Source organism: Mustela nivalis (assembly GCF_964662115.1).
Source record: "Mustela nivalis genome assembly, chromosome: 9".
In the NCBI taxonomy this organism is placed as follows: Eukaryota; Metazoa; Chordata; class Mammalia; order Carnivora; family Mustelidae; genus Mustela; species Mustela nivalis.
The window spans coordinates 115,297,619-115,324,299 of NC_139028.1; the positions used below are offsets into that span (position 1 = coordinate 115,297,619).

General features: G+C 53.5%; 1 protein-coding gene and 1 long non-coding RNA gene across 4 annotated transcripts in view; both read right to left on the minus strand.

Moving 5' to 3' along the window:
* The window catches only part of CHKA (choline kinase alpha), a 58,251-nt gene that overhangs the window by 3,885 nt on the left and 27,685 nt on the right, over positions 1-26,681 (minus strand). For 2 of the 3 annotated variants that reach the window (XM_082748737.1, XM_082748738.1), the window contains exons 3-11: positions 20,217-20,270; positions 12,878-12,991; positions 10,072-10,205; positions 9,716-9,820; positions 9,180-9,238; positions 7,429-7,516; positions 6,922-7,030; positions 3,690-3,796; positions 2,288-2,369 (exon numbers count right to left, since the gene is read on the minus strand). In XM_082748737.1, the coding sequence (XP_082604863.1) occupies positions 2,288-2,369; positions 3,690-3,796; positions 6,922-7,030; positions 7,429-7,516; positions 9,180-9,238; positions 9,716-9,820; positions 10,072-10,205; positions 12,878-12,991; positions 20,217-20,270 (852 nt within the window). The remainder of the gene's footprint in view (positions 1-2,287; positions 2,370-3,689; positions 3,797-6,921; positions 7,031-7,428; positions 7,517-9,179; positions 9,239-9,715; positions 9,821-10,071; positions 10,206-12,877; positions 12,992-20,216; positions 20,271-26,681) is intronic. The other variant, XM_082748736.1, reaches the window with a different exon arrangement.
* On the minus strand, positions 20,608-26,642 carry LOC309873339. The gene is made up of 3 exons (XR_014316298.1): positions 26,561-26,642; positions 25,395-25,453; positions 20,608-20,669 (listed from the first exon to the last, which is right to left on the minus strand). It is a non-coding gene; the product is annotated as an uncharacterized lncRNA (long non-coding RNA).

The window sequence follows — 26,681 nt, forward strand, 5'->3', positions numbered from 1 at the left end:
ATAATGCTTTTTCTGTCCTGTTCATGAAGGGCACTGATCTGCCATTTTCTTGAAATGTCTTTGACCCCTCTCAGCATCAGGGCAATGCTTCATCGAATGAGTCTTTAGTTTCTAAAACTCTGTGCAGAACCAGTATGATTTCCTCCTTAATTGTTTGACGATATTCACCAGGACCAGCAGTTCATTCTTCAGGGAGGCTTTTGGAGTCTGAATTCAATTTATTCATTAACCACATGACCATGTGTTAGGTTAGTTTTTGTCACTTGTATCTTCCAAGAACTATGCACATTTCATGCATGCTGTCAAATCCGTTGGCATAAAATTATTCATAATATTCTCTTACCCTTTTACTGTCCATAGCATCCAGAGCGAGGTCTCCTCCTTGTACTGAGCCCGGCCACGTGTGTCTTCTCTTTCTTGGTTGCTCAGTGTAGCCAAAGTTTATAAATTGTATTGACCTTTTTGAAGAACCAACTTTTGGTTTCACCGATTCTCTCCCTTTTTTCCCCATGCATTTTCTATTTCAAGGATTTCTGCTTTTAGCTTTATTTAGTTCTTTCTTTACTTTTTTTAAAAGCAGGCTCCACTCCTCATGTGGGGCTTGAACTCACAACCCTGAGATCAAGAGTCACATGTTCCACCAACTGAGCCAGCGAGGCGCCCTTCCTGTATCTGGTTCTACTAACTTCAGCCTCAGGTTGTTTTTTCTCTTTCTAGCTTAAGGCAAAAGCTTCAGTCACTGATTTGAGAACTTCCTTATCTAATACGAATGTATAACCTTCAAAGCTGCAAATTTCTGAAACCTGCTTTAACCGTATCCCACAAATTCTGATATATTGTGTTTTCATTATAATTTTTTCAAAATAGCTTCTAATTATCTATTTCATTTCTTCTTTGATCCAGGGTTTATGTAGGTGTACTACTTAATTTCCAAATAATTAGGAATTTTCAAGATTTTGTTGTTGCTTTCCTAATTCCCACGTGGTCAGAGAATATCCTCTGTGCTTCAGTTCTTTTCAACTTGAGACCTGTTTCCCAATGCCCCACGGTCTATCTTGATGAATGTCCATATTCATGGGCAGGGACCTACACCCAGCCGCTGGGCGCCTGACAGCATCAGGCTGGGCTAGCGCGCAGCCCCCTCCTCCGCCCCCACCGCCGCTCCGCCCCTCTGCTCTGCGGGTCTGCCTCTCTCTCTGCTCAGTTTTCTCAGGTTTTGCTTTAGGTCTTTTGAGGCAAGACAGGTATGTACACCTTTAGGATTTTTTTTAGTATCTTCTGGGTTCACTGATCCCTTTATTATTATGAAATTATTCCTTGCTTTGGTAATATTTTTGATGTGTACTTTGCCTTCTTTTACAATATTTTAAAAAAGATTTTATTTATTTGACAGATCACAAGTAGGCAGAGAGGCAGGCAGAGAGAGAGGAGGAAGCAGACTCCCCGCTGAGCAGAGAGCCCCATGTGGAACTTGATCCCAGGACCCTGGGATCATGACCTGAGCCGAAGGCAGAGGCTTAACCCACTGAGCCACCCAGGCGCCCCTGTACTTTGTCTCAACAACATCATTTAACCACGGCTCTACATCTGCTTTAAAATTCCTTATTCCCCCTTCTTTGGCCGAACAGCATCTGGGCGTTACCAAACCGTCCACCTGGAAGCAGAAATCAGCCTGACACAGGACTGGAGGGTGAAATGGACTCGTCATCCCCCCCACTTTCCTAAAGCCGGGTGCTCGCCCCAGACAGGTGCCCCCACCCCACGACACGCCACCAACACTCCTTAATGGGGCAGCAGAAGGCTGGACTCGTGGCTAAAACTGTCTACGTCAAGGACAGTTTCCAAGGCTGGAAGAAGATGACAGCCTGTCTTGTCACATTGGCCTGCAGCAAACAGGACGGCTCCGCCGGTCAGCACCGGCCGCCGGCTCGAAGCGGGGTGCTGCAGGCCGAGAAGCGGAGCCACAGAACGTGTCAGGGCGCTCCCCCACCCGCAGCCCCTTGCGTCAGGAGGAACTGAGGTCAAGGGCTACGTGCTAGGGTCTGATTTCTACATCCCCCATCAGAGCCACAAGGCCACACAGCAGCTCTCTGAAGCAGGGGAGGTGGGCCCGCTGCCCTGCGAGTGAGGACACCTCCAACAGCACACGCGGAGCTGAGGTGGGTTTGCTGTGCGGCGACACGGGCAGCCCTCTGTGAAGAAGACCGCGCGTTCTCCCGCCAGCACTCACAAACATGGGGAATGATTTTTTTCTGGGAATAGAAGAGAAAACTACCCCAGAACATACCAGGTATCCAAATTCAATGGATGAAATCTTGGCCTGCACGATGGACCAAAGTCCCCAGAAGAAATGGGACGCGAGGGCAAACCTGTAATGACAAAAGCGGGACACGCACGTGAGATGTGTGGCACCGGCCATAGGCCCAGGGATGAGATTTCCTGCTAGCGGCCCCGCAACTCACTGGGGCACAAACCTAGTCAGCCCTGGCCCACTCAACAGGATTCTAGTCCCTGGGGATGGAGAACAGGCTGGGGGCACCACAGCTGGCCTCTCCCTCCTCTGGCTGGGGACAGGTGGACTTGCAGTGTGGACACGCCCAGCAACCGTCCCTGGCGCTCGGCTACAGTCCCAGGACTCTCAGACGGAGGCCAGGAAGCCATGTAGGCGGCGCGTGCGCTATGGTGGGAAAGAAACTCTTCTTCGGGTGTGAGCACAGGGCATCAGCAACTCTGCAGGCGTCGTGCAGTGAGAGAAGGAACGTGCAGGCCTCTGGTGACTCGCTGGCTTTCCCAAGAGGTAGGATGCCACCTTGCCCTCACCCCTGCCCTTGCATAGCAGTGAAACAGAGCAGAGGGGAGAGCCTGGTGGTCCCCATCTCTATGCCGTGCCATGGCCCCCATAGGCGCGAACCCAAGCTCTCCTTACGACGTGCCTGTGGGATTCCCTGAATGCTTCAGTGTTCTCCTCAAACCCAACTGTTTCTCTTGTGGTCCCCGATCCCCTACATGTGTCTTGGGCTACCCCTTCTGTCGGGCTCTCCTCCATTTTTCTATTTCCATCCGTGCTAGAACTAGAGAAGGAAGATCTAGGCAGCACGGGGAGCCCCGGGACAGCGAGGGTGGCCACATGCCCAGCAACGGGGTTGTGGACACTTCAGGAAGAGGTGATCTGTGGCAAGTGGGCTGGACAGGACAAGGGGGGGCCAAAGGCACCTAAACATTTTTATCAAAGACTCTCACAAAATCTAGAAGTTTCTCAGCCCTGCTTTGAGATCTACTGACAAAACAGTTTAAAAGCAAAACTCAAAACCAACACTCAGAATTTGTAATTCGTTTTTAAAAGAAACACATTTCTGGACGGCACCCACCACCTGACAAGCACCAAGCGACAAGAGGGCCCAGGCTGGGGGTGGCACCGCCTTGTATGGTCCTGCAGCGTGTGGCTCAGAGCGTGGTGCGCCACCCACGTGCCCGACGCTGTACCCTGACCCCGCTTGCCGCACCTGCTGCGTGCGGACATCTGGAGAGGTGCCAGATGAGCAGTTTTTGACAGGGTATGAGTCCCGGAAATGCACGGGTATAAAGAAGCTCCTAAAATACTCATGACTGCAGGCCGGCGCCCCGACTATTGTCTGTAAACACACAGCTATTCTGTAAATTAACCAAAAAAAAAAAAAAAAAAAAATTACCTATTGACTTCAAGCAACATTTCTTCTTCTATAATGGACTTTTCTTCATTACTGAGGTTTTCAAATTCATTATGGAATGCAGCCAAGTAATTGGAAATAAAATGAAGCTTTAAAAAAAAAAAATCACATTAGAGTCAGTGACGGTGAGACAGACGGTGTCAGCAGCTGTCAGAAGTCATGTCAGGAAGCACGACGCACCAGCGGACCCCCACACGGCCGGCGGAGCCCAGAGGACCTCGGTGCCTGGTGGGAGCCCAGAAGCTCGCTTGTTGGGGGGCAGCGATCTCCAGCTCCCTGGCAGAGACCTACTAGACTCGCCGCACTGTCAGCAAGATAAGCAGAGGAAACCACGACTACTTCTGGACAAAATCACCCAGGTGGAATCGACTCCACAACCGTGTCGCACGGCCTGTCGCTAAGCAGGGTAAGCCTGTATCATGCATCTCCATGGACAGGCTGGCATGGTGCACAGCCACTCCCTCGGAGCCCGAGGTCCCCGGCAGATGCGCCGGCAGAGCAGGAGCCGACGAGACCACGCTGAGGGGCCTTCCACTTCCGAGATGCCGGGGTGACACGTGTGTGTCCATAAACTGGGAAGGTCTAACTCTGGTTTGGAGAAGAGGTGCTACCAGGTCCGACCCACAGCCGGCCCATGAATCCGGATTTAGGAGACCCCCACCCCCGTTCTTCAGATCTCACACTATACCTAACCGCACCAAAACAGAGCAAATCACTACTCACTTTCTTTTTTTTTTTTTATTTTTAAAGCAGGCTCCCTGCCGAGCAGAGAGCCCGATGCGGGACTCGATCCCAGGAACCTGAGATCATGACCTGAGCCGAAGGCAGCGGCCCAACCCACTGAGCCACCCAGGCGCCCCTACTCACTTTCTTTTATAAAGAAGGAAACAGCAGGCAGGCACTCTACCCAGAAAAACGCCATTAACTGATCGCCAACTCGGAACGCCAGCACGGCCTCCCCACCACCTCGCCCATCTGCCCTCTCCTAGGCGGCTCTCACCATCGGCACCCCCTCCCACCAGAAAGCAGTGTTCCAGTCTGAGCACTGTCCTTGCCAGGTGTTCTGGAAGGAGTAACCCCGGCCGAGGCAAGGGGACAGCCCAGGCCTCTTCAAGTCTAGGTAGCAGCCACCGTCCTGAACGTTTGTTTCCGCACACGAGGAAACGGAAGCACACGGCGTCAGCAGGGGACACTGAACACTGGCAGATCTGGGTTCAAATACAAGCATCATTTTTAAAACTCATGCCTGAACCACACTAGCTGGGTTAATTTCTGGGAGACACTGAATGCTCAAATTGGCCAATGAAGATAGAAAATCTGAAAAGGTCGATACCCTAAGAAACAGTAACTGGTGGCCTTCCCTCACCGGAAGTTCTAGGCCGCACTTCACAAGAGCCCTGCTTTGAGAGCTACTGACGAACAGGCCCACGCTTTCTTACAAAGTCTACCAAATTTTCAAAGAATATCATCTCATCTAAGTTTGGTCCAGAAAATTACAAAGGGACACCAAACTCATGTTGTTCGACCAGCATAATTTTCAGATAAAAAACCAGATATAAATAGTAATTTTTTTTAATGGCCACTAAAGCCTGTTTCATGTATGTGCGTGATCAAAAACTCCCAAGCAAGAGACTATCGGGGCCCAGCAGAGCTTTCTGAAATGACACGCCTCATTTGGATGCTTTATTTTAGGAATTCCAAGACAAAGCTTTAACATTTTACAACTTCTCTTTAGTGGACTAAAGAGAGAAAAGCAGGAGATTACCTACCGGGCGCAGAAAGGGTAGGAAATGAAGAGCAGCAGCTTTCCATGACTTGTAAAGCTCCTCAGAACACCGAAATGGAACTGGATTTCGGTGGCTGTGGGACGCGGGCGCCGACACGGCTCTGCTGCCCATCGCCGCGGAACCTGCCTTCTCACCAGCAGAACCGCCCCCCACTCCTGGCTGGAGAGTGGCACCTCTGGGGCTGCCCAGCATTCACAAAGGCTTTTACAAAGACTGCTGCTGGTCTCCTCCTCCCCCCATGCGTGACCTGGAGGCTCAGGACATACCCAAGCCGGTCACAGTTGGCCCCAGAGTGCGGCGGGAGGAGGGCGACCTACTGAAGACAGGATCACTGTGCCTGGCACCGGCCTGTGCTCAAGAGACCTCTCCCGAGTGAAGTCAGCAGCAACCCATCACAACCTTGTCCCCATGCCTCTCTGACCTCTCGGAAACACGGCCGAGCTGGCAGGGGCTCCACGGGAGGGGCTGTCCTATAGCTGCCATTGCAAAGGGGGTGGGCGGCTGCCCTGCGCAGGCTCGGGATACCCTCTCCCCAGCGCAGCTTGCCTCCACATCGCTGCCCACTCACTCTCAACCCACGGCTCCAACGGCGGGCTGAGGAATGGAGTAGGAGCTCCCAAGGAGGAACTTCCCACAGGGTGATTTCTTTCTTTTTCTTTTTTTTTTAAAGACTTTATATATTTCAGAGAGAGAACAAGCAGGGTGAGGAGAAGCAGAGGGAGAGGGAGAAGCAGACCCCCCCCGCCCCGCTGAGCAGGGAGTCCGACATGGGGCTCAATCCCAGGACCCTGGGACACCGAGGTGTGCCCCCCATGGGGTGATTCTTCACACAGACCCTGCCCCCCATACTCAGGACAGGAAAGGGAACTGTAACAGCACAGCAGCTACTAAGTCCCAGTGCCCAAAAGACCACTTCTGTCTACAAGGAGTGAAACACACACAGGAAACACCGGAAGCACTGAGATCCCCACCAAGGAGGCCAGGAGGCAGATCAGAGGCCGGGCTTTTTAGAAAAAACCAGGAGAGCTACTGACTGTGCTCGCCAACAGAATGAACACATGTTCTCTCTGGCCCAGGGATAAAAATGTCAAGTTTGTGTTCTGACACAGAGTAACATTTTAGAGCCACAGGGTTTGAATAACCATTCTTAAATTTAAAAAGGGGTGCCATGAGGGGCACCTGGGTGGCTCAGTCACTAAGTGTCTGCCTTAGGCTCGGGTCATGATCCCAGGGCTCCCTGCTCGGCGGGGAGCCTGCTTCTCCCTCTGCCTCTGCCTGCCGCTCTGTCTGCCTGTACTTGCACGCGCTCTCTGACAAATAAATAAAATCTTTAAAAAAAAAAAAAACAAAGATGCAACCAATGCTAACTGCAGAAAACGGACTCCTGCAGTTCAGCTAGCGCCAGCCCGCACTCCGCCGTCCCCCACCTGTTGTTTCTGGGTGGGGTACTTCAGGATGTTGGCTCTGAAGAACGGGTACTTTTCGTAGTTATAGTCGTACATCCATTCACAGAAATGATTCCCGATGTCGAATCCCCTGAAAAAGACGCAAGAGCAGCTGCAGAGAGGGGCAAACTGCCAGCCACCAGGCTCCCTGGGCTGAGAAGGGAAAAGGCCGAGTCGTGAGCACCCTCCCCAGCAGCAAGCGGTCCTTCCTGAGGACCCCCCAGACCCCCCCCCCCACTTGCCTCAGGGACAGGGAGAGGCCGGGGTAGTCACAGAACCAGCGCCGGCAGAGGCTGCAGAAGGTCAGTCCTCTGATCTCTGAAGCCGACAAACACCAGATTCTGCATTCTGATCAGTCACCGCCACCTGCCCCCCACCCGCCCAGAACAGGCCCAGGCCGCTTCCTGCCCCGCCGCAGGCTGCCAGGACAGTGCGCAACTCCCGGGGCCGGGGCCTGGCTGCCAACCTCCCCCCGGGGCGGCCGCACACCTGTAATTGTAACTGCTGTACTCGAAGTCGATGAGCATCAGCCTCTGCTTTTCGGAATTCTCTCTGCCCTCCAGCATTAAGATATTACCTGCAAAAGGGGTTGGATGACATGCCGGTCACTGCGGGCGTGTGGGCAGTGGAAGGCGCAAGTCCTTGAGCAGGTTGTGATCCTGTCAGGGAACCCTGGCCACACAGTGAGGGGGTGCAGGCTGTGGAGCGCCGGGAGCAGCTCCGCCTCCCAAGGCCAGGCCCTCAGCAGAAGGCTCAGGGTCACGCAGACACAAGGGCCCCTGTTCACAGCAGCCCGACGTCAACGTGGCCCTGCACTCGCCCAGGAGCAAGGACGGCCGTCCTCGGCTTGTTGGGGCAGCACCCCCCGACTTTCCACACAGGGGCACGAAGGAAAATGCTTGGGGCATGCTGGGGTTCCCGCCCACCCAACCCCCAGCAGCGAGGAAGCTGCGTCCCGCTGTCCTCCCTCATGAGGATGCCATGGCACTGAGCCTCCGCAGGGCTCCGTGGGCCCTACTTGGTCCCGCTGCTTTGCCTCACTTGGTTCTCCGAGGAGGAGGCCACAGGCAGCAGTTCCTGCCACCATATTCCCAATAAGGCTCAATTCTGGACCCCCAGTGAGCGGGTGGCCAGACCCCCCCCCCACTTGCCGCAGCGTCCGGCATCTGTCACTACCGGCTAGCGTGTAGGCACTGGTGAGCCAGGTTTTGCTAGTGTTTTGGCTGTGCCCTTTCCGGGTTTCTGCAGGAGGCGCTCTTTCTAGGCTTTTCCACACACAGCTTCTGTGTCCAGGGGCCATTAACAGGAGACACCCAGAGCAGCGGAACAAAGTAAATGTACAAGCCCCCCCCAATCTAGCCTCTCACTGGCCAGCAGACCTCCCTCAGACCCCTCTGGTGACGTCTGCGCAGCTGGCTATCATCTGCTAACGCACATTTACGCCCCGCTCGACTTGGTCAACAACGATCTGCTAGTCAATAAGCTAACCTATCGCACTGAGTGATGACTAGTCTTTAACAGGGACTGTCATCAAAATTAAAAACAAACTGCTGAGCCCGGCAAAGGGCCGAAGGGGAACGTGACCCAGCCGCGATGGAGAGCACAGCGAGAGCAAGGCAGAGCCTCCCCAAAGCCGGCCCGCAGCCCCGCGGGAGCGAGCCCAGCTAGGTGGGGCCTCCGTCTGACGTCACACAGAGAGGCACCCGGCCTCGTACCTTAGGGAAGGCACAAAAACCCAAAGTCACGGGAGTGACCTGATCCCAGGAGAGCAGGTGGCCTCAGGCACCTGCGAGGAGGTGCAGCCAGCGCAAGGCCCCCAGCACTGAGTGGGGCAGTCGCCTCTTACCGCGTTCTCTGACGATCAAAGTCACGTGTGCACCAGAGTCACATACTGAACACATGTGACTCAGGAGGCTTCAGTTCTTTGGCCAAGCTCCCAGTTTAGTGAATGTTCTCATTTTCTCTTCTCTGTATATGTTTTTTACAAAAATGGGAGAACACCCATGTATTTTTCTAAAACTTGCTTATTTTCTCTTCATATATCCTGGTGATTTTTCTGTTGGTCGGCATAAAAACTTGACCTTTTTCTTAGTTCTACAACACCCCACCACGCGGCTGTCCCATTATTTCACGCACGTGTGCCCCTCCGCACGGACACCTGGCATTTGCCACACACGCTGGAGGCCGCTTTCCAAGGACACACACACACCCGGCCTCACGGAACAGGCAGCAGTTCTTACCTTCCTGACAGTCGTTATGACAGAACACAACTGGAGAAGGGGTGGACTCGAGTAGCGACCTGGAGAGGGAATCACAGCTCGGGTCAGACGCCGCCGCCGCGCCCGGGACTGGACTGGCGCTCGGCCCCACCGTCACCGTGAGCTCTGAGAGCGCTGCCATCCCCTAGCAGCAGCTCAGCCCGGGGCACCACAGCAGCCCCCCACCGTGCACAACCAGCTCTTCCCGCCCCGCGGGCCCTCCCCAGCCAGAGCATGACCCTCCTGCTCGGTGGGCTGAGCCTGTGCTTTAATCACACCTCTGATCACAAATGGACGCTATGGGACACATTTGCTCGTCTCTGTCTCTCCTGATAAGACACAAGCGCCTCAAAGGCCGTCTTAGTCTCCATGTCCCCAGCGCCGTGCACACCCAGGAGGGAGGGGAGAGATGCCGTCGGGTGCTCAGAGAGACCGCGCAGCGCCCCTGCCCCCGGCCCCACGGCTCCCCTGACCCGCCCCGGGGCTCGGCCGTGGCCGTGACCGTGACCGGGCCTCACCTCAGGTGCTCCAGCTCCAGGGGCAGGTTGTAGCGCAGGAGGCGGTGCAGCTGCCTCCGCCTGGGCTCCCCCGAGAACGTAATCCTCAGCACCTGGTTCAGGTACCTGGCAGGGGAAAGGAGAACAAAAATCACGGCCCGGCTCTCGGTGGCTCACCGGCGGGACTCCCGCCAAGTCCAACCCCGCTGCAGCAGCGGGACAGAGCCCGGGGCTGCAGGCTTTCCAGAAAGCTCATCTCCCGCCCGGCTGCCCACTCAGGGACCAGAGGGCCGCCGGGGTGAACCCGTACTCACTCTGGCACCTCCGGCAGCCGCTAACCGAAAACTGAGTTAGAGCCAAGCGGTTTGACCACTTACTTTTCCATTGTTCCAAAAAGCCATTTTGGTTCCTTATTGAATGGCATTTTCATACCATGAAACGTGGCCATTTTCTCGGCTATTTCTGCAGAAATATCTGGCACACTTAATTCTTCAGTGTCTAAGCGCCGGCTCTGGAAGGAACAAGGGAGTCAGAAAACAGCACTTCTCTGGGGAGCCTGGAGGGGTGCAAATGCCCCCCCCCCCACTAAGACCCAGCAGCCCGTCGTGCCGCTGTCTGGCCGGCGCATGGGCTTCCCCAACGACGCTTTCCCAACGACGCACCCTCGGACTGCGACCCAGTGACTGCCACAGCGTTTCTCAGTGCCCCCACAAGCTAATTCTGTTTTGAACCCTTGAACCGTGAGAGGGTCCTTCTCACATGTAAGCATTTTGGCGGACCCCACCTCCTCCCCTCGCCCCTCTCCCCCCTCACCAGGGCTCGCCCTGCACCCCATGGAGGGCTCCGGGTCTCATGGCAGCTGCATGAGCCCGTGTCCAACTCCTTCAGTGGCGCAGACACCCCGGGCTGACCCCGCACAGCCAAGAGGTGGTGCTCAGCACAGGTCCTCCTCTGGAGCACGGCCAGGAGCTCAGGGTGGGCCGTGCCCCCTCCTCCACGGCGGCCGCAGCACCCCGCGCGGCCTGGAGCAGGCTCTCAGGGCGCCCGGCCAAACGAAGCCACGAGCGCCCCAGCTCCCCCCGAGGAAATCACCATCAGCCAAGATCTGTCTTTCCCACACGCACCGCCCCCCTGCAGAAGCCCAAAGAGGCGCCACAGCCGCAGGGGTGAGGGGGCGGCGTCTCCGGGTTGGAGAGAACCCAGCTGCAATTCTGGCTGTAATCCTCACTTCACAGTCACGTGGCCAAAGTCTCGCTACTCAGGCCTCTGCATCTGACCTTCGGACTTGTATAAAATGAGCAGCACTGACATGGAGTCCCTGGCAGGGCTGCTCTGACCTAGAGCAGACAAGGCGGGCAAGGGCCCTGGGCCAGCCCCCAGCCAGGGAGGTCTCGACGAATGGTGGGAGCCCGGTGAGGAGAGCTCAGAGCTGACTGGCAGCAGCGAGCTCAGCCGCAGCCTCCTCCACTCGGGAATCCTCCAAGGACAGGGGACGCGGCTCTAGGGACAGCTCACTCAGCTTTCACATGGCTTTTAATAATGCCAGTACTTCGTTTGGCATTATGGAACGTCTAAGGCCAACCGTGCTCGAAGATGAACGTATTTCAGAGTTCCAAGCTCCCTTCCCAGTGACAGGACACTGACCAGGGTCCTTGGAGGTCACTACTCTCCATACCCTCTGGAAAGTGGCTGTGGGGACCAGAAGCGGTGGGACGCATCCCGCCCCGTGCAGTGTTCAGGAGTAAACCTGGAAATAACACACGCCAGCAGGCTGAGCCAAAGGAAATCACCATTTCTCGGGTCATAGTTGATGACTGGTAGTTTCATGTGGTTCAACCTAGTACTTCAACAGAACTTCAAAAAATCTTCACTATACAAAACATCATACACAGAAGAGGCTAGAATTTCAGAGCTAGCACAGTATCAATCCCACAGATGCTACAACCCACAGACCCTGAACCAGGACAGGACAGTCCGATCATTCTGGGTGGTACTCACTGGTCCTTCACCTGCCCTAAAGAGAGAAAGCTTACCACACATTATATTTTCACCAGTGTTTAGTTTGCTTTCAGTGGCCTTTACTCAAGTGCTATCCTATGTGTAGTCTTCCCCGACCTGGTTTTCTCACTCAATGTTGTGTCCTTAAGACGTTGCCACTTCTACCCACAGAAAATATTTCCGATTTTGCATACTTTCAGATACTTTATTATCCCATTTAATCCTCATGCCAGTCGGAGGCTTTGGTCTTCACTGGGACAGTTATAAATGAAAAAACCGCCAGGTGGCGAGCCAGGTGCCAGGGCGGGAGGGAAGGTCTGCTGCCAGGGTCTCCTTGCGGGTTTCCACACAGCTTCCGGCTGGCAGGTGCACAGACCGTGCTGCCACCAGCCAGCAGGGGGCACCCTTCCCGGGACCCAGGTCCCAAAAAGGCTACTACCCCTGGGCAGTGGACGAGACAATTAGGACCCCTTCCTCCAGCTCCTGCTGAACACTGGTTGAATCCTGGCAAGTCCAGCATCCCTTCAGCCAGGTGTCCTGTGTTTAACCCCGACTGTACCGGGCAACCCTGCACACACAGGTGGCCACGCAACGCAGGGTGTGAGCCCATTTGTGACCCCAGTCCTTGAGGCGCTCTCACGGCTGAAGATATTACAGCAGCATTAGAAATGTCCCAGGACAGCAAGAGAAGGCGCACCGTCCCGACTTGGATTTGAGCTGGGCCCTGAAATGTCAGAGGAAGCTGACAGGCACCTGGGAGCTGGGGAGACTCAAGCAGAGGGACTGAGCTGGGAGACAAGGCAGAGAGTAGTGTGGCGGCCCCACCGGGCAAAGACCCAGGTGTGGCCAGGGCCCTGGGGCTCAGCAGGGAGTTCTAAAGGCGGTCCAAAAATTGAGAGGAACAAGGGGAAAGGGGAAAGGTTCAGGGCAAGCAGCTTTAGGGGACAATAGGGAATGTTAGGTTTCATATCTATTTTCATTTGGATGAACACTGCAGGAAAGACAGAGGTTCTAATGTAAATTCAATAGAAATCTATTTTTTCTTTATTTCTGAGACACTTTCATAATGCTGAGGCCCACTTACTATGTCAGCCCACAAGATCTCAGACTCCCACAGGACCAAGACAACGAATCCGTCTTTTGTCTGTGGCACCTGTCAACTGACCAGCTGAGAACCCCCCTTACCGGGATGAACTGCTCCAGGCGGCCTTGGGGGAAGATGCCGTAGAGCTTGGGCCCAAGCGACCTCTCTGCGAGAATGGCAAACATGACGCTCTCCAGGACCATGGCCTCGGCCCCCTGAAACAGACAGCAATACACCGGAAGTTTACTGAGGGCTGACTACGAGCAGGCTCACAAGTGCTCCCACGCGAGCAGGCTACCTGACCCCCAGCAGCCCTGCCCCCACATTGTAAGTACGAAGAAACCGAGGTCGATGTCTTGTAATCCGGGGGCTCTGCACTCGCAACCGTCCCACTATACTGATGAGCGTGAAAATTCAAGTTTAGCGGAGTCACTGACTCCAAAAATAGAACAGTATCTATTGGCATTTTCTTGCTTGTATTTATTTAAAGATTTCTCAAGTACCACCCATGGCATCTTCCCAAAGGCCACCACAATGCCACCCACTCTGGTCGGGGGCTGGCCTGCTTTCCGGCCCAGAGCATGGAGCAGGAGTGCACCAGCCACAGGGGCCTTCTGGCCTCAAACCAACCCTTCAGGACGACTGATGAATCTGGGCCTGTTTTGGGGTCCAAAGAGCACCGGGGCATGGCACATTCACGGGGCCTGTGCTCTGCTCTGCTCACCAGCCTTCGGAACGTTTGTCTCTTGCCAAAACCCAATGATGCTCATATGCTACCTTCGGTCCTAATAATCCATGTGGGATCTAGAATGATCCTGTCTTCAAAAACTATCTTTTGGTCTCAGTTTAAATTCACTCTTTAGTTCTTTGCCATTAAACAGCAAATGAGCCTCTAGGCCACTGTGTCTGAGGAGGGGCCGACAAGCATGGCTAGAAAATGCTTTCAGGTGATCCTTACTCACACCTTGTCAGGCAATGCACCCTGGGGACTAGGATCCCGCAGGAACACTGCCCACAGTGAAACAGCTCTTAAACTCAAGTTATAGAAACACACACGTGGGGGCACCTGCGTGGCTCAGTCGTTAGGCATCTGCCTTCAGCTCAGGTCATGATCCCAGGGTCCTAGGATCGAGCCCCACATCGGGCTCCCTGCTCAGCGGGGAGCCTGCTTCTCCCTCTCCCTCTTGCTGCTTCCCCTGCTTGTGCTCTCTTAAAATCTAAAAAACAAAACAAAAAAAACAAAACAACCTACACACACACCAACAGGACCTACTCAGCAATGACAGGACACTAAGTTATAGAAAAGAAAACAGAGAAATTATTTTTCCAAAGGACGTGGAACCACACTAGAGGAAAAAGTAATTTGGTCATTTTCACATTTCGGGGAGCAAACAGATTTGCCAGTCTGGTAACCTCCCAAAATTATAGTTTGGCCACCGTCTTGTGTCACCCACAACTATGGTCTGACCACCTGGTGAGGCCTGATTTTTATTGTTTATTCAAAACTCATTTGCAGTTTTGTAGCTAGGCCTGCTACGAGCTAAAAACTCTGTCTTCCCCAGATTCACGCTAACCCAACCCAATGTGATGGTGCAGATGAGGTCATGAGTGTAGTGCGTCCACGCAATCAGTGTGAAGCGTCCCAGAGTCTGCTGTCCCTCCCTCTGTCTCTCCACCACGTGAGGACACAGGGAGAAGGCAGCACCCACAGGCCCAGAACCCAACTGTGCCAGCACCCTGACCTCCAGCCTCCAGCCTGGTAAGAAACAAGGCTCTGCTGCTGGCAGCCCCGAGGAGTCTGTTATAGCTGCCCAAGGAGACTAAGACACAGACAATGTCAACAGAGCACTCATCTGTCGGGTCCACGAAGCTATGGGCAGGTTTGAGAGGGGAATCCCCCGGAGGAGGTAAGGTCACTGCTGACCCCACGTCCGACACCAGAGACGCCTGCAGGAGAGTGTGCACAGGTCTGCAAGGTGTTTCTCCAACTCTTCACTTGGAACCGCACGGAGTGATGTGCTGTGGCGAAGGCGGGCCTGGCACGGCAGGACCCGGTGGCTCCAGTGGGCGGCAGCAGGCGGGCTGCCGCTGGGCGCCCTGCGCTGCCCTCAGCCCGCCGGACCCCTCCCCCCGGCTGCAGGATCTCAGAGTCCCATCAGGAGGTCTCCTGTCTGGGTATCCAGGTTTCATGAGAGTTAAAATTGTGTTTTTCAGCTTCCCTCCGTGTATAGTGACTGAGCCCAATGGCGTCAGGGCGGGCACCGTATAGAACACATACTAAACCGGCCCTCGAGTTTGAAGTTGCGAACTTCACAGAGGTGAAGCCCCACTGCGCTCCTTCAGGAGGCTTAGCGTGCTGGGCGCCACGTCTGCTCGGGACAAAGGCCACCGGGAACAGACTTCACAGGCCGTGCTGTCACTGGACTGGACACACACTGCCCAGAGCCAAGTCAGCCTGTCGCCGGGATGGTGGCGAGAAGCTGGACCGAGACTTGGGAAGTTTGCAATTCTCTTCGGCATTGCTCTGAACACAGCAAACAAGGGATCTCTTTGTTCACATGTAATACCGCAGTTCGGTATCTATTCCCAGTGCGGAGGAGGAGGAGCTGCGCGCGGAGGGAAGAACGTGGAGGAAGAAACGAAGGAAAACGCTTAAGAAAGACGGTGGGTCAAGAGGCACGCCCAGTGCGTGGGTTCGGAAGGAGAGCAGGTAATCTCGGGACGAAGGAGAGCAGGTGATCTCGGGGCGAGTGCGTCAGCTACAGGAAGCCTTTTTGTAACTGCCGGGTCTGCACACAGCTTCCTGCCTGCTCCGTGCGAGCGAGCACAGCAAAGGAGCGCCCGGTAGAGAACAGGGTGGGGCCCGCATGACCCAGTCCCCTGCCCAGCGCGCCCAGGCCCAGCCACCCAACCACAGCGGGTCCCAGCTCTCAGGACAGAAGATCCTACCCTCTACTTGAAACAATTTACTCTGGCTTCAGAAACATTCATATATATTCAGCCCCCAAATATTTACAGGATGTCCACTATGTGCCTGGCACTGTGGTGAGCCCCAGGGAAAGAAGAACAAGGCACGACCGTCGCCTGCGGGGACCCCCTTCCAGAGCCAGAAGCAGACAAGAGTGCGCAAGGGTGGCACAGGCTGGGGACACTGTGGGGACACGATGGGGCGGGGTGGCTGCTTCTAAGGAGACGGTGACACGGACTCCTGAGGGGTGAGAAGCAAGTACATTCCAGGAACTGGGAGCCCCCTCCCCCCCGGCCCCGCAGTGGGGCAGAGCGACCTGGGAGGAAGAGGACAAAATGAGCTTGGAGGGGCCAGAGGTCCGGGCCACGAAGCCTTCAGCATCTAAGGCCGCGTATACAGCTGGCACGCAGCGGACAAGGAGGAACCACACCGAGCACCCCAGTGACTGTCCTCACACAGCAAGCTATCCAACACACCCAACCCCTAAAACAACCTTGTTCACCACTGTGCGAGACCTTCTAGTATTTTCTAGCCTATTTCCTTCTAAAAAGCAGCAAAAATGCTGAAATTTCACATACTCTTCGAGGTTTTACAGTCTGCCCCCTGAAGCCCTTGTTCAGATGGTGGTGGAAGAGGTGGTGGAAGAGGTGGTGGCGAGCGTGAAGGTGAGAACGGTGTCCGGTGATGGCTGCTCAGGAGGGACACAGGGAAGGGCAAGGAGGCCACTGGATTCGGCAACGTGGAAGTCCTTGGTGACAAGACAGGGCAGCAGAAAGGTGGGCAGGGGACCAGCGAATGGAAGAGGGAGAGGCACCACTGGTTGGAGGGGGCAGAGGTGTGCAGACTGATGACTCACCTTACCTACACAGCTGTATTTCTTTAAAAGAATTAAAATCCTGTAATAATATCGAGGTTAGGAACTTTTGTGGGGTTGGTTTTGTTTTTAAATATAGAGTCTCTCTTTTTTAAGATTTTATTTGTCTGGGGCGCCTGGGTGGCTCAGTGGGTTGGGACTCTGCCTTCGGCTCAGGTCATGATCTCAGGGTTCTGGGATCAAGTCCCACATGGGGCTCTTTGCTCGGCAAGGAGCCTGTCCCCCACCCCCCGCCTACTTGTGATCTCTGTCAAATAAACAAATAAAATCTATTTTTTTTTTAAAGATTTTGTCAGAGAGAGAGAGAATGCACAAGCAGGGGGAGCAGCAGGCTCCCTGCAGAGCAAGGACCCCAATGCGAGACTTGAACCCAGGATGCCAAGACCATGACCCGAGCCAAAGGCAGGCGCTTCACCTACTGAGCCAGTCAGCTGTCCCGAGATTATGAACTTTCAGAGAAGACAGAAGAGCATTTCTGTGGTATTCTTGCTGAAACTGCATAACCTCATTCCAGCCATGAGAAAAGGTGAGACGAACCTGTGCCAAGGGAACGTTCTATGAAATTACTGATCCATGTGCTTAGCAAGCCTCAGGACTGTGAGTAACACAGAGGCAGACGGGACAAAGGAAGAACCTGCAAAGGCAGCGTGGGGTTCAGGCTGCATGCTGGAACGGGACAGAGAAAGCATCCACGGAGAAACCCGGGAAATTCAGGTAAGGCCTGCAGCTCAGTTGCTGTTATCCCGCGAGTGCTGGTCTCCAGGGCTGTGGGAGGTGCTGGCGCCAGGGAAGCCGGGGAAGGGGCGGAGGGGAGCGCTCTGTACTAGTTCTGCAAACTTCCTGTAAGTCTACAATTAGTTTGAAATAAAAAGTTAAAAATAAGTAAAACGTGTACAAAAAAGACTGAAATCAAGCACTATAGCAAAACCAATTCCTAATTCTGTGCAGTGGGGCGAGGGCATCTATTACGTTATTCTGTGCTTCCCAAACGCTCAACACTTTTTTCCCAAGAAGAACAGAAATCCTGCTACAGAGAGGAGCAGACGTGGGGCAAGGGCAGCAGGCTCTGGCCCCTGAAAGGGACACCCCTGGAAGGGACAGCAGCCACACGCCTGTGGCTGGAGTCGGGAGCCCAGGGAAGGACCTGCCCGGGGGAAGGGCAGGTACAGACACAGACAGCCTGGGCTGGAAGCGGGAAGATGAGGGCTAAGAACACGGCAGCCAGGGCAGGGAACGGCCAGGTCAGGAGGGCGAGCCTCCCAGAGAGGCTGAAGGTCCTCCCTGTCCATGGGGTTTCCCTCTAATGATGTCCAGTGGCTCAGGTGCAGGCCCAGAGAGGGCGAGCTAGCCGGGGCCAAAGACCAAGCAGACACGGAACTCTTCACCAAACCATGGTTTGTTCAACAGAAGGGAAATGGTCTGAAAGCAGGAACAAGGAGAAAGCAAGAAGGACCCCCCACTCCCAGTACCAGGACATGATGGGAAAGCACCTCCCCGCAGGGAGCTGCAGGGGAGAAGTCTCTGGGACAGCGAGGCCGTAGCAAGGCCAGTTAGCGCAGGAAACGTTCGGAAGAGAGAGGACAAAGACTGCAAAGGCCAGCCATCCAGATGGGCGCACAGAACATCCTGGACTGAGGAGAGGAAGGGACCAGGAATGTGTGCACCAGCAGGCAAGGGGCGGAAGGTTACGGAGCTGTGCAAGGGCTCTGGCTACAGCCATCATTCGACAATTCTATCTGCGCCGCACTGGATAGCGGGCCTGAGAGCCACGGCGAGGCAGCAAGAGGTGGGGAGGTCCTGCCCTGAGCCTAGACCCTCGCAGGAACAGGAGGCAGACACGAATCACATCCTGCTGCAAACTCACAGCCAGAGGAAGTGCAGAGGCCAGGAAGACGGTGCTCTCGGCGAGGGCACAAAACAGACACACCTCGTCTAGGGAACACGAGGGCTCCGTGGGAAAGCAACCCTTGGGCAAGGTCCTCACTACAACAGCAGGGGGCTGGGAAATGGCTGAAGCTGAGAGCATCCCAACCGGGAGGGACAGCATCTGCGAAGAAAACCCCCCAGTTTAGGACAACGCGGCTGGAGAGCAAGAATGGGAAAGGACACAGAAGAGAGTGGAAAGCTCGGCGGGGCAGACCACAAGGAAGCCGGCTGGGGCACAGGGAGGGCTGAAGGACATCAGGGACATCAGGCCGGCGGCCGACCCGATCAGAGCAGCAGCTGGAGCAGGAGGGGAAGCAGGGCCCCCAGAGGAGACGGGGGCAGCCTGGACTAGGGAGGCGTGTGGTACTGAAGGAGATGAGCGCGCAGACCCAGGGTAGAGCCCACAGGGAAACAACGGACCCGTGCTTGAGACATGGGGTGACGGAGAGAAGGGGGTCCAAGGGGCCTCCTGGCTTTCTGTTGGCAGAGAAAGGAGAAACTGAGGTTCCTTGGAGGCTGTGGGGTGGAGACCAAGTGTTCAGTCTTGGACCTGGCGAGATGGCCAGGGAAAGTGGGCAGCACGGGAAGAGGGCCTTGGGCCTCGTTGTGGGGCACGTCAGACAACAGATCAGACCCAGGAAGGAACCGAGGAGGGGAAGAGAACATATTGGAACAGGCAGGGTGCTGCCAGGTGCCACCAAGAAACCTCGTTAACTAGAACTGAGAACATGCTGTGGGTCTGGCATCACAGAGGCCCCTGTGGCCCAGCCTGGTCGACCATCAGCACACACACAGGTCTATACCCCAAGGACTCAGGCTGGTGGAAAACTCTATGTCCATTACTTCCCGCCTGGTGGCGTCTGTCAGCGTCACCCAGAGCACATGTTCTAGATCAGCTAGACGGGATTCTCCGGGGCAGGGTGTCCCTGGAACCACCCACCGACACATGACGGGAGACACATCAGTACTTTTATTCTTTCACGATCTCACCATCTTGTTAATTCCCATTTCTTGACAGTTTCAGTAACTAGTCTACAGTGAGTAAAAGCGTACTTCTGTCTGTGTTGTGGGCAGTGTGTATGTCCATACAAACCTGCACACACTGGGCCAGTGTGCTCCAAGGTGGCTTATCGCCCCGGCATGAGGACATCACTGCTCTAGAAGCCCCACATCTGAGCCCCGAAGAGGGACCAGGCTGACACGTCCACGCTCTCGACCTCAAGCTCTTCTGAACATCAGCATTCAGAGAGGGGGTCATTCTGATCGGGAAGAGGCCCCGCTGACCAGGGCACCGCGCGCGCGGGCAGAGGCACTCCTGCTTGCCCCAGGCACGGCCTGCTCCAGTGTTACGTGGATGGACGAAGGGGGTCAGAAGCCCAGCGCCCGAGCCAGCCTGCCTCCGCATCCGTCACACTCAAGCATCTCCCCAAACCACCTTCCCCTGGCACCCCACGTGCTGTTCCGATCGCCGTGAAGACACCACACATCCGCTGCCGACACTGAGCAGGAACTACTACAGCCGGGCCACACTCGCTCTCACGCGGGCGGCTCCCCGCGCGGCCGGAGCCCAGCCTCTGAGAGACAGCCCGGCCCCCGGGGGGGCAGTGAGCAGACAGGCACCACGGACACCGCGTGCACCTCAGACAGAGGCAGAATGCACTTAATTACTTACTTGAAATTCATTTTCTTTCTGAGCTTGGTCGGATCCCTCTTTATTACAGGACCTCTACGAATGAGAAAAAGCAAACACTTCTGGTAAGATGGGGAGCACCAGACAGACACTAGCTTTGCAACCACCAGAACAGTCAGGCTTTACAGAACATCACAGGTCTTTAACGAATGCTTCTCAACCCACGGATGTCACCAGCGGCAGGCCAAAAGGCACCACCAGTGTCCAGTACTAGGACCAACACCCGAGGAACTGCTTCGTTTCTTTACAAGAAAAGGAATGTGCTGTTGACCCCAAACAGCCGTGTACCTTTTCACAATTTCACTGTCCGAGGAGAGGGAAGCCAATAGGGGGCGCTCTTCCAATCAGGCCTTCCCAAGACAAAGGGCCACGTGGTCTCCCCAATTTAGCTAGGTGGTTCCTTCAAGTCAACACTGTCCTGAGGAAGCTTCCTTCCTGCAAGAACAGGGAGTGTACACATACCCGTGGCAGGTCGCCATGGTCAGCACAGAACGGGGACAGAGAAGAAAGCCCGGTGCAGGCAGGAGCCTTGGCACAGAACCCGTGCGACGAGCCTGCCGACCTGCTGCTTCTATGGCCTCGCCCGGCTCGCCGGACCTGTCGCGGGCTCCATCTGCATTCTGCCTCCACCAAGGAGAGGGTCATGCGAATTTACCAAGTCCTTAAACTTAGTTCAGATGTTGATATTTTAAGGGATATTTGTATAGCACTTTCCTCATTGAAATGGCCAATTACTGGAAACCTGGGATCTAGCAGTAACGACTAGACCCTTAGTGACCGTCAGCAGCTCTCTGGCCGCGCTCCGTCTCCACGTCACAGATCGTGTCTTTTTAAAAGCTGCCCCCCAGCCTGAGTGCTTGTGCATTAGAAATCTTCACACGATCTTGAATAAGGGGAGGGAGAAAAGCAAGTCAGAAACTTAAGCATCGTGTCAGAATTTATACTCAAATATTGCCTCTCGAAACGTTATCTGTCATCATTAAACGGAGCCGGCTTAAGCCAGACATAGAAGGAAGCCCATAAAGGGAACTTTTTAAAAATGTTAAGGTAAAAAGATTCTCGAACATCCCGTGAAGAACATACCTTTCCATGCCACAGCTTTATCAAAAATACCTGTACCAAGGGTGGAAAGTGTGGACGGGGGCGTGGGGGAAATGCCACGTTAAGCAACACCAGCTACGCTAGCACCAAAGAGCACAGCGCACTAGAGCCGCGCTCCTGTCCGTCCTGCACGGACACACTCCGCAGACGCTCTGGTGCGCATTCTGCACAACCGTGCCTGTGCGAGCTTCCTCAGCACAGAGGCAAACAAACATCCGTGTTCATGATGCTATCTGCAAAAGACTTGCACTTACACATATTCAGTAACATCTTTAACATCCCGTGGAGATCATTTTGTACAAAATACAGAAGTACAAATAGGGGGGTAGATACTTTCACTCGTGTGATCTGCGTGTGATCTGCGTTTCTCTGATGAAACGATGTTAGAGGTTAAATCCCGTTACAGTGAAAGCTGTAAAAATGAAAATCCTCCAGAAATACTTGCAGATGTTTGCTGACGGCTTGGGTGTGTGACGTGGTGACCTCTCAGAGGGAGCGGTAACTGGGTTCCACGACAGCTTCGCTCCTTCCTTGATTCCAAACCACTGCCATGGCCACGCTGCTACCTCAGACTCAGAGTTTAGTGGCCCCTCTCTCCCCCGTGGCCTAGCAGCTCTTCACGAATAGGGACTCCATCTTTCCTGTATGGTCCATCTTCCCCCCAAAAAACACCAAGCAATCCTGCTGCCCCCTAGGTTTTTTGCCGGCTGAACTAAAGGACCGGCCATGCTGTGAAGCTCCAGGCACAGCCTCCGCCACGGGGCCAGCCGGCTTCCAGAGAACTCGCATCCATGGTCCCAAGCATGGGGAGAACCGGCTGCGGTGTTCATTTGGATGCAGAACAGGGCCAAAATGCCCCCAAAACATTAAGTCCTGTGCTTGTCCTCCCTAAGGAAAGTTAAGACCAGAAAAAGTTCTATGATATGGTATATGGAATTTGGATATTCTATGGAAGTTTGTTGTAACGGGATTTGACCTGTGCCAAATTCTAAATGACTATGGTTATTCCTATGCTGTTATATTCGAACTGTATCTTCTTAGGGAGATACAGTTAATGGGTTATTCAGTCAACAGAAGTCCCTTTCCCTCATCCAATGGTGCTCTCAAAAGCAAGTCACCTCATCCAAAGTTACAAATTGCCTGAGCTCCCAAGGCCATTCCTTTCTAATACTCACGCCAGTGGCAATAAATTCTGTTAAGAATTTCCCCACCGCTGCCCACTCCATCCCGCCCCCAAATGAAGGCGGGATATGCCATCAGAGCACCAGGATGAGGGCAAGATGGGCTTCTGCCACGGTCAGCCTCTGTTCTGTTTCCTCAGTACAAAATGTTCAGCTTCCCTCAATCCTACAAACAGGAAGAGTTAAGACCAGGAAATCTCAAAGCAATCAGACAGTCACAGAAAGTGAGAGAAGGGGCCTCATCCCAACAAGCCAATGACAGACAGACTCATGCTGCCAAGGAAGAGGTCAGAGAACTTTTTTGAGCAGGAAGATGGGAAGTAAAATATATCTTGGAATCTGTAGGATTTTCCATCAGAGGCACAAGTTTATCTGAAGCAGATATTAAAATATGTGGTGTAAATATGTAACAGGACTCTAAATTTTTGCCAGCTTTTCATGTTAATAAAAACTAGCCGTCATATATAAAATAAAACTAAAATGTTTTACATTAGGAATTTGAATACTGGTTAATATCAAATAATTACTAAAATCTTTTGATGTAGGGGGTGCCCGGGTGGCTCAGTGGGTTAAAGCCTCTGCCTTCGGCTCAGGTTATGATCCCAGGGTCCTGAGATCGAGGCCCGCATTGGGCTCTCTGCTCAGCAGGGAGCCTGCTTCCTCCTCTCTCTCTACTTGTCATCTCTGTCTAATAAATAAATAAAACCTTTTTAAAAAATCGACCTATCGTCAGTTACAGATGCTGTCACAAGGAGGGAGTAGCCACTCTGCTGAATGTAGCGGCTGCGGCTGCACAAGAGCGCTGGATGGAAACACGGAGGGCCTCTCCTCCCACCAGCCCTGCCGTCCCCCCCAGGAACAGAAATACGAAGAACCGCACAGAGCACCCACACAAGCCGCCTTATTTACTTCGTCATTTTAAGGGGACTCCATGCCCATCGCAGGGCTTTAACTCACGGCTCTAAGATCAAGAGTCGAAAGCTCTACCGACTGAACCAGCCAGGCGCCCTCCACCTGGCTCTTTTAAAGGTTCTGAACAAAAGAGCAAGTTGACTGTGGCCTTTCAAATAAGACACTCCGGCACCCATTAGTGAGAGATTAAGAAAGAACAATCCAGTGTTAGCTAGACTCAACTTCCAGGACATCTAACAATCTGCTCTAGGAAAATCTGGGATTATCCTCGTGAGCTGAGTCCCAAGCAACTCCCAGACTGTCCGTGTTTACCCCCAAAACAGGAGGTGTTGCACAATTCGGATTGCTCCGTCACTGCGATGCCCGTCTGGTCCCGGAGCGGCACAGGCTCTTTACTATGCGGCCCATGGCTCAGGGGCTCCCCCTGAAGGTCTGCCCACACTTGACTCTCTCGGGGTCGACACGGGGCAGTAGCTGCCACCCTCTCTGCTCCTGGCGAGGCCTTGTGCGTCCGGTGAGCTGGGGCAGGGCCAGAGCGAGAACCCTGGCTCCAGAGAACGCACAGCAGTCACGCCGCAGCTCCTTCCACTACCTTCTGCCCTAATTCTCCTCTCAATGCTCCTGGGACCCTAACCTTCCTTCTCCCTGCTCCTATGAAAACATTCTGTATTTATTACTTTTATGGTCTCTCTCAGCATTTTCCGAGAAAATATTTTACACATCACACTGTACTGATTTAAAGCACAGCTGGGGGCACGGAGGGGGCTCAGTTGGTGAAACGTGCCACTGACCTTACGGTCACAAATTCGAGCTCCACAGTGGGCGCAAACATTACTTCAAAATAAAATCTTTAAAAAAAAAGTAGGGTGCCTGGCTGGCTCAGTCGTTAAGCGTCTGCCTTTGGCTCAGGTCATGATCCCAAGGTCCTGAAATCAAGCCCCACATGGGGCTCCCTGCTCAGCGGGGAGCCTGCTTCTCCCTCTCCTGCTCCCCCTGCTTGTGTTCCCTCTCCCGCTGTGTCTCTGTCAAATAAATAAATATTTTTTAAGTAAAAAAATAAAATATAAAAAAATAAAAGTATAGCTTACATGATTCTCTAATGAGCACATATGACTTGTGAGAACTTAAGCAGACCAATGATTTTTAAGATTTAATGGTCTTCTCTAGAGCATCTCCAGTTACCTCGAGGAACATTCTAAAACAATTTGATCCTCTGAAATTGGCAAAATGCAATGACTTGGTTCACCAACAGGAGACTAGAAGTTCTATGAGGCTTTAGGAAGGCATGAACCAGAAGAAAGGCTCCTTCCAGGACCTTCTCAAAATTTATGTCTGATCCAGGGTAACCCGCTGCCCCAAGACCCCCAAGGCTTCGGGAGCATTAGTCAGAAGCACCCCACAGGGGGACCTGCAAACAACACGTTTCCAGGAAGTGGACTGGCTTCCCTGGCCTGTGTGCCTCCCCGCCAGACCAGCACTGCCGACCCTCGTCAGGCCACCGGCTCCGGGGAGGAAACCGACTGATGAGCACAAAGAAGAGTCTGTTTCTAACTCTGACCAAAATACCAACACAGCGTGGTGCTTCCTTAAAGTTCAAAGTAGTATGAAGGAAGAAGGAGCGAAATACCTCAAATGAATTTTGAGGCCCGTAAATTTCTAAAGTTACCAAATCATTTTCTACTGAGGAAACAGAAGAAAGGGATTGATTTGCCCTGGACTGAAAAGGGGAAAATAAAAAATAAAAAAAAAGGAAACCCCCAAATCCAAAAGTGGTATGTTCGCTACATGGTTCCACAACATTCTGAAATGTTCATCGTTGTACTCGGAGCACAGCACAGACCGTAGCTGGTGCTCCTTAACGAAAGCATTGCAATTGTCTTTCATCAACAGCATTTTGAGACCAAGAACTAAAAGAAAGAAAAGAAAGCTGTAGAGAATGCTGCAGCTTCAGAGGCTCATACTATACCGTGAATCGTGTCTGTCACCTGGAAACCAGAGTGCCCCAGGCACGATCGCATGGACAGCCTGCGGCAGAGAACACATGCAAGACAGCTAAAGTGGTACGTTACCCCCAGGTGCCCTTCACGCCACCCAACACAAGGACATTCCTTCCCCGGACGGGTGGGCTGCAGTCACACCGTCGCTCCAGGGGCCAGAAATCTGTATCGGCTTCATGCTATCAATCCCAAACATTTAAGACCAGCAAGACAAAGACACTTTGCATATGTCAAAATTAGACACAGTAGTCTGCGATTCGTTTAGTTATCAGAAGAAGGCATCAAAGCAGGTATGAAAGGGCCGCAGACAGCGACTGGGCAGCTCTGTCTCGAGTATTACCTGAAGAAATACTAGGTTAGACCAAATGGGAACAGCAACACTGGAACGATGTGTTACTTCTGGGAGGGAAGCTGACTACCTTAGGAATGGACAAAGTTACGCCACACTCAAAGTCCAAGGGGATTTTTTTTTTTTTTTAAACGCAGAGTAAACAAAACAACTGAAACTCATGATGATCCTAGTAACGATGAGGACGTGTGCTCTCGCTGGTCTCCTGGGACAAAGCAGGGCTCTTTGCCAGGGAGCCCGTGTGAGCCCGCGTCCGGCGCTCTCTGCAATGTCTGTGAGCAGTGCGCTCCTCCCTCTCCGATCCTCCAGTATGAACGATCTACGGGCTCTTCCCATACTGTCTGTTTCCCATATTTGGGGCGGGGGAGAGTTAATTTCTATTTCAACTGGGATTAAGAGAAAACAGGGAAGATGGCATTCTGCTTTCTGGATTTAAAACAGACCATGTCCCAGACTGCACTCTTTTGAGTCACGAATACATATCTGCGTTGTGCCTTGATGCCTTTAGTTTTATTATGGTTAGTACTCTATAAGCACTAATATTAGCCTTCTACTGCTCAAAGAACACACAAAAACGTTTTCCCAGACAACACTTGAGAGATCTTTGAGTGGATTATAGACATTCATGCCCGTGAGACCGTTCAAACGGTGAGGCCAAATCTCTCCATTCATGCACAGAAGGAACCGGCTCAACACAGAGTCACTGTTCGGACAGAGGAAGGGACAAAGCAGTCCTCTGAGACTTCCGCCAACTGGCACAGGTTACATTGAATGAACAATACGTACTGACATTTGTGTCTTCCACAATTCATGATAAATAAGCAAACGGGTTATTTGTAATCAGCCAAACTTGCTGCTTTGAAAAGGCTGCTACTGGACGCTGCGGAGCTCATGTGCCTTCCCAGCA